The following is a 12430-nucleotide window of genomic DNA, read 5'->3' as shown; positions in this document are numbered from 1 at the left end:
CAGAAAATGCAGCCAGAGCCAGCGCCAACGTTTGCCCACGCTCTGTGGTTCTATATGTTGTACGTTATGGCTGTTGTTGAACTTCTGTCGCACCGTACGTAGCCAACTCAACACAAAAAGTAGTTATAAGAGAAGTTCGTTTTCAATCTGGATGATTTAAAAGTGCATACCTCCAGTGGCTTCCTAATATCGGAAGAACGTTCCCGACGGCCGCTGAAGCGCATCTGAAAGCGCCGCGCGATGCAGTGACCGTCTTTGTTCAATGGTTAGCCAAAATCCGCTGTGAGGATGACTGGAGGTCACGTGAAAGTTTATGTTCCTTGACGAGATCAAGGTGGAAAGCACGTCGCGCATGATGAGTGCGACCTTATATTGTATTTGTTGAGAAATCGGAATCCAATGCAGCTCGGCGAGCACTGGACGGACATGGTCAGATCTTGCAGTACCCGTCACGACACGTGCCAAAGAGTTTTGCTTTTGCCAGACGTCCCCCGTAGTGAACACCTTTGGATGTACTGCACTGAGATCCAGGTTGTACCGTACTTAAATCTGGGTCTCCCTTGAAAAAGACACCTGGCACTGGCCATATCTGCAAAGGAAAATTCCATTGAAGGATTAGGATTCAAGTTTTCTAGAACTGGTCCCAGGTCTCCACAACCCCGACAGATCTTGGTCCCTCACCACTCACTAATCGCAGTGCAGAGTGCAAAAATTTCAGTGAGACTCAGCGAGGCTGTTATTCGGGTGAATATCACAGACAGTTCTTAACTGTTCACGGTGAACCAACTGTGGGTTCCGCAGAGACTGCACACAGCCTTTATTAATACTTTTGTCCACTACAGAATGTTATAAAAAATATACGAACATATGAGAGTACAAAAGGCTACAAATACAAGGCGTAACACAGTCAGGAACACTGCAATTCAAGACCTCACACTAGCCTGGAGCTTCTGGTTCATGAATGAAACGCAAGATGTAGGCCCAGCATAGAAGCCAGCCAGCACTCTCCTTGTGATTCCAACATGGGAGCTGGCCAAAAAACTCATTCCCATTGGTCCTCGTCACACGTGTTTCCATCCACACGACACTTAAAAACATGAAATTCACACTTGGCTTCACATGAAATACCATACTATGGCTACTACCATTTACGCAATCTAACCAGATACGCGATGGGTAGTTGGCTAGTTTATTCTGGGTGGGCAGACTCTGAGAGCTAACTTCTAGTGAGGCTGCACCCACTGACAACTAACCCATGAAATATAAAGAGGTACAGCACTGGCAAAATCTGTGAGGTGGCTGATAGGGCCAGGTTGGCGGGTCAGTCAGGGGAGCGGTTCGTGGTTCAAGAAGGCACCCAGGCATTGCCGTGCGAGTCTGGCGCATGCGTGTAAGGGATGTTCCAGATCCATGGTTTGTCTGCAACAAAGAAGCACAAAGGTTGCACACAGCAGAGGGAAACAAGAACGGTGGTCCACCGCAAAAACATGTGGTGGCATTTAGCGGCACGCAGCACACTGCGGCACACAGCAACACGCGGGTGGTGGTACATAGTGGCAAACAGCAGGGCCGTGACTCGTAATCTGCTCAGCTTCACATGTCTCTTGGACTAAACTAAATATGGGGGGATCTTTTTGTAAAATCTACGGCTTGTTCATTTGCTTAACAATTTTGAAAATGTCCAAAGTTATTGAGAGGCATTAAATGTTGATTCAAAATGTTATCTCTTGACTTCGAGAAACCTCTCAGTCCAACTTGATGTGGGGAACTTTCGTGTGAGTGTATAACCTCCAAGGTTAAGAACAACATTCTAAAACACCTCTTTAGACAACAAGCAGTCAGCTGCTCTGCTTTTCTTGTTTCCCAGCAACAAAGGTGAATTTGGTACACAGGTGAGCGAGTCTAAATGCCTGCTTCAAAAGTTCAGCTTCAGAGCACTTGCACGAGGACCTCAACTTGGACAAGAATGGCAACAGCAGCCAACCCCTGAAATAGAACCCCATCCCGACAGCACTCGGGCACTGTGCCAAGCCGTCTGCCCCATACCACCCAAAAAATGGTCCTACCGTTGCTGTCATACGGCACTGGCGGCAGATCAAAGGGCACCGGGAAGGAAGGAACAACCCCCTCAGCATTTTTCATGACTGTTCCTCGTCCCACAGGAAACCATTTTGCACTTGGGTTCTACTCGCGCACACACAGACACACACAACGGGCAAGACCACATCAGAACAGTACACACAACACACGAGCGCACACGCACGTGCAGAAGCACTCGCACGGTGTTGGAGTGTGGTGCAGGAGAGGGGACGTACAAATGCAGTGGGAAGATAGAGGACTCCCAGCTCGTAGGATCGCACCATCAGCTGGTTGCCCCTTTTTTCATAGCTCCCCCACGCTGCCCTTGACAGATTGGCACTTGCACAGAAACAAACATACACACACACCTTACTATATACGTCTCTAAAACAAATGCCCAACTCTTAAAATCAATATTTAAAATAGCTGAACCATTTCGCACACATGCCTCCTTATCACATGTCCGTCACGGTAAGTTACAGCGAGTTACAGTACGTTACCTGCATCCTTGACCACTAGTTAACCGACTTGCAGGATCTGGCAGAGAAACAGCTGCTGTGCTGAAAGACTATGGGGCAATCACTGCCAACAATGATCACTAGCAGCAATGTATTTGCTCTGAGCAACTATGGCGAATTGGTACGGCAATGGCATGGGGTGACAAAGAGTTCTGTCTAACCAATGGAAAAGGTAGGTTTGGTGAACAATGTTTTAAAGACTTTAAGTACTCACATGACCTTTGTGACCTGTTCAGAAGTTGCCTTCCCAGTTTCCCAGTATGGGAGACAGCTACCATATTCACCAGATTAGCATAAATAAATGTTTACAACGGAAAGGGGTGCGGCAACCACGGCCAGTAACGATTGCCGTAGAATTGATCTCGAGTTAAGCCTTAACAGCATCGTCAGAATTTTTCTATCAAAGCTACCACACCCATACAAATTTGGAGCACCGAGTTGACAAACTCATTGAGCAGTATTCTCTATCAACCACAACATTCTGAGACTTGCAGTTGGACCACCAGTCCCCATTCGGACCTCAACTATGACAGCTAAACCAGGCTTTGCTTGCAGTGCAGTTGGGTTCCTGTCTAGGCACTGGGCATTTCAACTAGAACACAAAGAGGGCTCGAGGCTGCATCATTCTACCTGGTGAGCAGTATCCAGGCGAGCTTGGTGTAGTCCGGTGAGATGCGTAGGTACGTCTTGATGTGGGGGATTGCCTGGGTGCGGCCACATGTCTCAGACAACCAGCGGCTTGCCAAGGGTGCATTGTGAGTTTGCAGGAGGATAAAGGGAGGTAAATATCAAGGCTCAAATTAAATTTACTTCTAAATCTAGACAGCAGATGAATGTACATATTACTGTGTCATCAAAGAGTATGGTAGTATAACGATGGGTGTCAGGAGACCAGTATGTCTGAGCGTGATCCAACGTTCTAAAGGGTAGAATAGAGATTTCGTAACACGTTATTAGTTCTCGCTGTGTGCCTGGTAATAAAGTAGCACAGCCGTAGCTGCCACGATCTATTGAAGCACAGAGCAGGACAATGCTGTGAACTCTCACATGGACATGAGCAAAAGTGTGTGCACACAGTTGCGTGCATCCAGAAGGATGGTGCGCGATCTTACTGAAAGTACAAGTGCAGCCACTGCTGCTTGCTTGCTGTCTGGACGCTGTAGGGGAGGGATCCACCCGCTGTTATCCAGAGAGGAGGCAAAGGTGGCGAGTTGAATTACTCACAGACACAAACGACAACACTCGCACTCATATAGACAACAACAACGGCACACACATAGACTCAAATCAACAGACAAATGGAAGCACAACAACACGCAGATAGCGTAGTAGGATTTTGCGGTTGTCCCATATAGCTCTCCGATGTGCCCAATGTGTTTCTGAGTGGTAACGTGTTTTGTTCAGCAAAAATGATCACTTCCTGAAGAGGCTCGCAGCACATGGAGCGAAACGTCAAGCATCATGCCAAACAACACACGGTACAACTTAAAGACACTTCAGTGAGCAACACACTTAAGAGTCAATCCAATCCAATCCGGCAGACACATCGACCCACACACACTCACACCAACACACAAATAGATTCACATTAAGAATATTCACAGACAACACTCACAATCAGTAATGCACACTGTATATATACATACAGATAACTAAGCCAGCCAGATTGGATACATTTCGTATCGATTCCATTGTTATTTGCAAAAAAAGCCTGATGTTTATTTTCATGGAGTTTCCCTGCTAATACTGAATGTAGACCATGCACCGCTTTGCCAGGACTAGGAGGGTAGGACGTTACAGCACAGGGCTGTCATACCCGGGTAACCCTCCAGGCTCATCCGCACATTATCCACAGTAGGGTAGATCTGAGCATAACAGAAGCAAGGGGAGGAGGGCACAGGGAGGGGGCACAGGGAGGGGGCACAGGGAGGGGGCACAGGGAGGGTAACACAGGAAGGGGGCACAATGAGGGGGGCACAGGAAGGGAGGCGTATACTCAGATCGCAGGTTCTCACTCAATTTTCACGAAATAGTTCACAAGTCATTCACAAGAGTAGCCCATTGTGTGCTGACATCATGGTCCAAATATGTCAAACTAGAAAAAATACCAGCAAATGACTCAATTAGAATAATACAGAGGAATCATCGCCCCTACTGTGAAAAGGCTTGGCAGGATGCTACTGAAAAAGTCATGAGACTCAATGAAGCTGGGCTAAGAAAACAAGCACAATAATAATGAGAGGTGGGTCATGTCTGTTGCAAATTCACAAATAATTCCCCCCAGGAGTGCTCCTATTCTCTTGAGCGGTGCGTGGTTTACCAGCTTCAGCGGTGTGCGATTGAAGCTGTAGGTTGGCGAGCCACTCTGGCCGAGTGTCACAAGGCTGTCCTGAAACTCGGTCTGCAGCCACCGGTCGCTGTCTATCCCCATGGAACCAATGCTGGAGAACTGGCCAATGAGAGGCCACTGTTCATTTCCTTCCTCGACAGGGGATAGGTTCTCGCGCAGCAGCTGCAATGTACATGCACACACACGTCTGCTTATAGTACAATCCTATACCCTCCCTACACACACACACACCTCTCTATACAATACACACACCTGCCCATATTCCACCCACACACACTATACAAATGCACCTCCCCTGGCATTAGAATCCAGACGCACACACATCTGCTTCTAATACACCTATATATGCCCAATGCACACGCATGCGTGTGTTTACATGGCCGGCATGGATGTGCATCCCGTTATTCCAGTTGTACATTACCTTGCGAAGCCGAAGGTGACCCCAGTTCTCCTTGTTGTCGCCTGAAAAGCGGCCTGGGACCGAGCCAACCAGATATACCCTGCACACAGAAAACCACCAATCCAAGCACACGGCAGTGATCGACTATAACAAACCACCACACGCAAAGCCACCAATCGGAACACAGCAGCTCACACCAGCCACCAATCAGATGATACCGCAGCCATCAATCAGAAGACACCGTCACAAAAGCCATTAATGAGAACGCACCGGTGCATGATAATAGAGGTGGCCGCTGACCTGACCTCGGAGAAATCGTGTTGCTGTAGATGCTCAGCCCAGCAGGTGACCGAGTGAGAGCTGTAGGCTTTAAGGTACGCAATGAGGTCCTGCTTAAAGCCCGTGGGTGACTCGCCCTGCATCTCCGGCAACTCTCCGCTTGTCGACAGCCGAGGAAGCATCGGGCTTAACCAGATGCTGCAGACAGCAGGACAGGCGTTTGGCATGAGCTCGACACAAATGCCCACATACAATGAATACTGAAACTGTGGACAAGCACCCACCCCTGGGTTTTCTGATGCCAGTCTTGAAAGAAGAGGTTGGATGTGTGGATGACCACTCGCATGCCCTCTTCATACAGCAGTAGCATCATCTTTCTGCAATGCACGCCAACAGGGACAGGGGGAAGAGCACGTCGCGTTACGTACTTTCCCTCCTGTGGTAGGGGAGGAACAAAGGTGGAAACAAAGACCCCAAGGCAGAATCCGCAAATAGCGAGAGTACAAGTATGACACGTGGCTAACACCGTCCAATGGGACACCGTTCCCAGCAGACTGAGTAGAGGCCGAATCACACATCTGGTTTTAAACCTGGCATAACCTTTATGCGGGACTGCGCGTCACACACACAGCTTTCAATTGTGCGTGCATTCTAGATACTTACGTATGATGCGTCCCAAACATTATGTCCAGTTTTGCCTAAAAAAAGACAGAATTTGTGATAATGATGAACATAAATTGTTTAACCAAATAGCTAGCTTACAAAGTATATACTATACAAATAGCTATCCAACAAGTCTCCTGACACAGAATACATGTGCACATTTAGAAATGTGAAGTTACAAACAAACGCTAATTTACGTGAAGTTACTATTGATATATCTTTTTTATGTATGTTGAACTTCTTTTACACTCTACGTAAACGACCATTCTAGTTGGAGGTGCGGAAACCATGCTAATCGGAGGTGATGATACCATGTTGGTTAAAATATAAACATTTTGAATGAAATATGTGAAGCCTGCTTACGTGGTGAATATATCTGGTAAAAGTACTGACTTCACAGATCAACATCGGTGATAATAAAAAATAAACCGACGTCCAATCTTTATCTCCAAAGTGGTCAAACTTTCAAAGCAAATTTTGCCAATCTACCAGATATTATGAGCATCAGAGTGCATCATGAGTTTTGTACAATGTAGTTTTGTGCTGACAGGACCCTATTATTTGAAGAAGTGCCTTTATCAAAGATAGCTGATAAACCAACAGTATATATTTAGCAAGTCTGACTGCTGATACAACCTAAACAGTTGAAACCAGTCAAGTTTGATTGCTTTTATAATGCTATTGGTTAATGTAAGGCCAATAGGCTGACTGACAAAAACATGTTTTTTCTGTGGATACATACAATGCAGTTAAATATATTTTATTCTAGAAGAATTAATGTTTGCCTGGCACTGGAGTATTGTCCACTCAATTGGGGGGAGTAGACCACATTGTTGCTGTTGTGTGACGGTTGGAGACACATTTCCTCATTACCATCTGCTGCTGCTGCTGCTGCGGAGGCCCTTATCAACATTGTATCACCTTTATCACACTGAATACTACAATTCTTATTTGTGGCCTCCCCAAATACTTCAGCTAAAAAGTTCAAATGATCTAGCATGCCGCTGCCATACTTCTCATTTACATCCATGAGCAAGACAAGATCAGGCCAATATTCCAATCCCTCCAATGGCTGCAACCAATCCACGTGAACTACAAGATCACCCCTACATCCTCAAGGTCCTACAATAATTGACACCTACCTCCCCCTTCTCGTCTTACTCTACACGTCCCAGCAACAAAGGCCTCCCTTTCAAAAAACCCAGTCAACCTCTTCGCGATGAGAGGTTGTTTCTTCTCTGCTGCTGCCCCCTTTGTCAGGAATTTCCTTCCACTTTCTGTGGAAAAACACCAATTTTCTCCCCCTTGTTTCAGTCCAGGCTCGAGACTTTTCTGTCTTCCTCTGCCTGTGACTTTATCTCTATATGAAGTGTCTTTATTTGCACATTCACCAGACTGTCATCTTACTTTCCTTTCTGCTCTGTGTGCCTTCTATTTTTCTTCTCCTTTACCTCTGAAAATTTGGAAACATAAATAAATGCTCTTCAACTTATCTTAACGGCGCACATTACGAATCTTGAGGCTCAGTTGTTTTTAGATGCTTTATAATCCAGTGTATGATATGAAACACTGGGGTAGACTCACTTGGCACAGCGTTACATTCGGGTAGAAACTGGCAGCTTCGAAGAGCTTCGCTTTGCTTGCACGCTGCTCGCCATGCACCAGCAGCAGCGGCAAGGACCTGCTCACATGAAAACGTGTGCCGCAGTCATCCAGACATGCATTGTGGACACAGACACTCGCCCGTCAGCACATGAATACAGTTGAAAAGATACCGCAAGCGAAGCACCGCATTGACAAGTACATGGTTCACAAGTTCCAAAGCCACGCAAGGGTGGTCTTCCATAGGCATCAGACTACTCCATTTATCTGCAGGGACCATGAGGTCCAGGCTCCCGTCCCCTCCACTCACCGGAACTCCACTGGGTACTGCTCCATGAGCCACGGGATGTCAAAGCAGTAGTTAAACTGTGACAAACACGTTGGAAGAATTATCAATAGACAACAGCAACTTGCATACAACACAAATGGGTATTCAACATTCACAGATAATTGTTTAAATCTTTACATTTGCTATACACGGCAGACATTGCAAAACATATCATGCATATTACGCTCTTGTAGGGCACTTGACTCAAAATCCGAAGCTTGCAAGTTCAAATTCTCATCAGGTGTCAACTAAATCTATTGTCCCTCTGGGTTCGATAAGATGAGTACCACTCTGTGGGAAATCAACAGCGGTGCATCCGATGGAGAGACTGGCTCCCACCACGCTAATGTGCTATTTTTAACATGACCATAAGGCCATCAGAGACGAACATTGCTATATTTCTTGTTTCAACCAACGCACACTCTGGTCCAGGAAGAGACATTCTATTCTCAGTAACACTCACAACCGAGAAGAGGTTTAAATATTCACCTGTGCAGATTTCTTGAGTGTTCCCATAAGTGGCGATAAAATGTCTGGTGCACAAAGGAAACGCAGAATTAGTTTTTATCTCTAGGCTTCCGAAGTGAAATGCACGTGTTGTGCTGCGATAAAATGAGGGCAGGGTCAGGGAACCAACCTGTGATGTGCAGTGCATGACTATTCAGCTTCTTCCCAATCCCAGCCACTCTGGTGAGAAAGAAATACAGTGGAGCCGCCTGCTCCAATGCCTCGATCACGTCCTGCGGCGGCAGCGGTTCCTGCGGCTCCTGCGGCACCAGCAGCTCCCGCAGCTCCTGCAGCTCCGGCTCACGAGGGGGAGTTTTCTCACCGCACACAGAGTTCTCGACGACAGGAACCACGCCGCTATCCGACCCTAGTCGCTGCCTCTTGTGCTGGGAAGTGGTGACGATGCCCTTATCCTCCGTGAGAGAGGACACGGGAGCCTCCTCGCCACCCAAGTCGTTCTCGTCTTCACTATCCGACACCGTCCAGCTGTTGTCGGCGCACGACGGCTTCTTGCGCTTGTTGGCTGCGCTGCCTCCTAGCGCCGGCAGGGAGGGCGCGATGGGAAGCGGATTCGCTAAGCTCTTCTCACCAAGGGATCCGATCTCAGCCTCTGGGTTCGCAGCAATCTCTGTTTCATCCACCAAGGTCGCATCCGAGTCGTACTGTGGCTCCTGCGCTCCTGCTCCTGTCTCACCTTGCCTGCGTGGTGACATGTCACAGCACATCGACATCAGCTGAAGGTGAAAGGAACGGTATTTTACCCCAATGCACCATACTTATTTTTACAAATTATGAAAAATCAGGCGTAGGCATGCTTAACGAAATGTTTTCCAATGCGCGTTTGTTTTCGAAAGTAACTCATTAGCAATATGGACATTTACGGTTAGCAAGACAGAGCAAAAATCATTTGCATATGTGCAAATAATGAAGGCTTGTTTTGGGCATCTGCTTTGTCAGTTAAACCGGGTTTTGATAGCTTAAGTCGCATATAGCAACACAACTTTACATGAAAGTTGCATTGATATTGAATCATCATAATGAGAGCTACAGTGTCACCTCCCCCCACCACTCACAATAGATGGACAGAGTTTCTGAGGCTTTCAAACTCAGTTGGAAGGTGAGTGTTCAAACACAGTCTGAAAATGGTAAAATGGTGCAACAGCAAATATTTGGTACACGAGTGATGTCAGCCGTGCAGCGTGCGTTGGACATTCGTTTACACGCTCATTGCATGCTCTACCGGCAGATGACAGCAGTTTGACGATCAGTTCAAGACGGTGCACGCTCTGCACGAGGGGTGTGTGAGCTGCGCGTTAACACCGCTGGCAATTACCAGGACTCGGCTGGATGCCTGCCGCTCGCCGGTGCCACCGCTGACTCCACAGTCCGCTCCTCGTCATCACTGCTGGAAACCGTCCACTCTCCGTACCGGCTTGCCATGGCGCCCTGCCGCGCTGTGCTGGCACCTCGCTCGGTGCTTCCTCCTCGTCACCCTGGGCGATTGATAGTCACTCTCACATTCTTTGCATCCAATCAAATGCGACGCGAAGGTTAAACGCCTTCCACGCACTCGCTATGAACTATTTTATATTGCTTCAAACTCGTTGGTCGATGACAGTTGATAATAACAATGATGCGACACCACCTACACACACACTCACTCAAATAAGGAATGAATCGTGACCTCTCATCTCTAACCTGATTCACATCAGCCCTACCACCCACCACTGAACTCACCACCTAGCTCACCACCCTCACCCTTAACTCTAATCCCCGAACCCTCACCCCTAACCTTCACCACCCATGCCTCTAACCCTCACCACCCTCCGTAGACGTGCCCCGCTTACCTCTCCACATCTCACACTCCTCTCCTCTTCTCGTGAATCCGCACTACTGGATCCGATACATCACTTGGAACTTCACAGCAATACTGCTGATGCTGCTGTTATTGTTTAGAGTTACCATGGTAACCAAGCTGTTTAACCATCTAGCACGTAGGTCGGTAACCTTTCAAGGAAGAAGAGTATATGTTTTGTATTTGTCTTTGACCAAAATAGTTACAGAGCCGCATCACACGCAGAGCTACTTGAACACAAACATCGCTCGTATACAGCAGATGACAAACACATTCTGGTGATGGAATAAATTGCGTCTATTTCGTTTTTCTCCCACCTTTACTTATTCTTGAACAATATTTTGACCGTAAATTTTGTCCTCATCAAGACATTCCATAGTGACCCATCATTCCCTGCCATATTTGAACAATTAGCTTTACATTCAATTGCGTTTATGATTTAAGTTTCGTTTTTGTATTTCAAAGGGGCAGCCAAAGAGCCGCAAGGTAGAGGCCAAATAGCCACACATCCCGAGTCCCCCGTGAGCTCTACCCATCCCCTGTCTCTTGCCTGTGAAGAATCCTCAATCGCATCCCATTCAACATGCAACGTCTGCGCAGACGCCCCGCGCTTACCGAGATCCCACCGTCGACAAACACAAAACACACAATTATGTCCACGTTGCAGCCCTCGTTGTGGGTCAATCCAGCCGCCGCACGTAGCCAACCCGTGCCGATCTGACGTGACCATACTTCCAAGGCACGCAAGAGGCACGGTGCGATGGGGGTGGGGGGGCTTTGTTGCGCTGCCCTCTGCTGCCCAACTACGTGGGCTCAAGCAAGGGGAGGAGATGGGGCAGCAAAACGCGAGTTGTGGTGTACGATCCCAGCCCCATGCCAGGCGACAACCCCGCCGAGATTCCGAGACCCGACGGGGTCGGGACGCGCGCGCAGTCGCCACCCGCGTGTTGAAGGGCTCCGCGCCTCCGACTGGATACGTACGGTGCGAAAGAAATTCGCCGTGCACGCACACATACACATATATACGAGGGTTGGCTGCTGCTGCAGCTGTTGCATCGTTGACGCCAGATCGCAATCGCGTTGCGATCCACCCCCCTCCCTTCCTACACCCCAAATCCTCACCACCCCCCTCCAATCCTCACCTGCTCTCCATTCACCCCAAATAACCCCAAAATCCTCACCCCCCCCATCCTCAGCCCCCCCCCATCCCCCCCCATCCTCATCCCCAAATCTCAACCCCCCCCCATCCTCACCTCCTCTCCATTCACCCCAAATAACCCCGCAATCCTCATCCACAAATCTCACCCCCCCCATCCTCTCCCCCCCATCCTCACCACCCCTCCCCCCAATCCTCACCACCCCCTGCCCCCAATCCTCACCTCCTCCTCCTTCACTCTCGCCGGGGCCACGCGGCTCGTCACTCGAGCAACTGGCCGAGCGCCGCCGCCGCCGCTGCCGCCGTCGTTGTTGTTGTTCCCCGGGCCCCACTCACAACCCCCCCACACACACCAACCCAGGCCTTCGTCTTGCACGGCAATAGCAACTCAACTGCGAAGCGAGCAGCAGGCAAAGAGGAGCGCGAATGGGAAGGGGGAGGTGGGCGCGCAGACGGCCGCCGAGTCGCAGGGGGTCACGGAGAGCGAGAAAGGGGGGCCTGGACCCTGGGGGGCCTGGACCCTGGGATCCCTTCCGATTTGACTGCGCGGCCGCCGCTGTGCGTCGAGGCCGAGCTCGCTCCTCTTGCACCCCCCCCCGCTCGGCTCCCTCTCCTCCTTTCGTGGCGCGGGTCCTGGCGGCCTCTGCTGGTGGGAGTCGGGGGTTTGGTGTAGGGGCGGTGGAGCTGAACGTG

General features: G+C 49.0%; 1 protein-coding gene across 3 annotated transcripts; it reads right to left on the bottom strand.

Annotated features, from left to right (window-relative positions):
* Nucleotides 1–237: 237 nt before the first annotated feature.
* On the bottom strand, nt 238–12357 carry TDP1 (tyrosyl-DNA phosphodiesterase 1). 3 transcript variants are annotated; one of them, XM_078858130.1, is made up of 17 exons: nt 11961–12356; nt 10060–10219; nt 8857–9425; nt 8709–8752; nt 8202–8257; nt 7874–7970; nt 6290–6324; nt 5911–6003; nt 5648–5824; nt 5369–5447; nt 4918–5109; nt 4414–4462; nt 3710–3776; nt 3228–3335; nt 2316–2418; nt 2067–2184; nt 238–1419 (listed from the first exon to the last, which is right to left on the bottom strand). In XM_078858130.1, exons 2-17 carry the CDS (start codon nt 10164–10166, stop codon nt 1346–1348), a joined length of 1968 nt encoding a protein of 655 aa, XP_078714256.1. In that variant the 5' UTR covers nt 10167–10219; nt 11961–12356; the 3' UTR covers nt 238–1345. The 3 variants fall into 3 exon arrangements, with proteins under 3 accessions (XP_078714256.1, XP_078714258.1, XP_078714259.1); XM_078858132.1 differs by lacking the exons at nt 238–1419; nt 4414–4462 and having other exon boundaries at nt 11961–12357; XM_078858133.1 differs by lacking the exons at nt 238–1419; nt 2067–2184; nt 4414–4462 and having other exon boundaries at nt 2373–3335; nt 11961–12357.
* Between the last annotated feature and the right edge of the window lie 73 nt (nt 12358–12430).

This window comes from Lampetra fluviatilis, chromosome 7, assembly GCF_964198595.1.
Source record: "Lampetra fluviatilis chromosome 7, kcLamFluv1.1, whole genome shotgun sequence".
Taxonomy (NCBI): Eukaryota; Metazoa; Chordata; class Hyperoartia; order Petromyzontiformes; family Petromyzontidae; genus Lampetra; species Lampetra fluviatilis.
The sequence above is the reverse complement of the archived record's forward strand: the minus strand, read 5'-3'. Positions and strand labels throughout refer to the sequence as shown.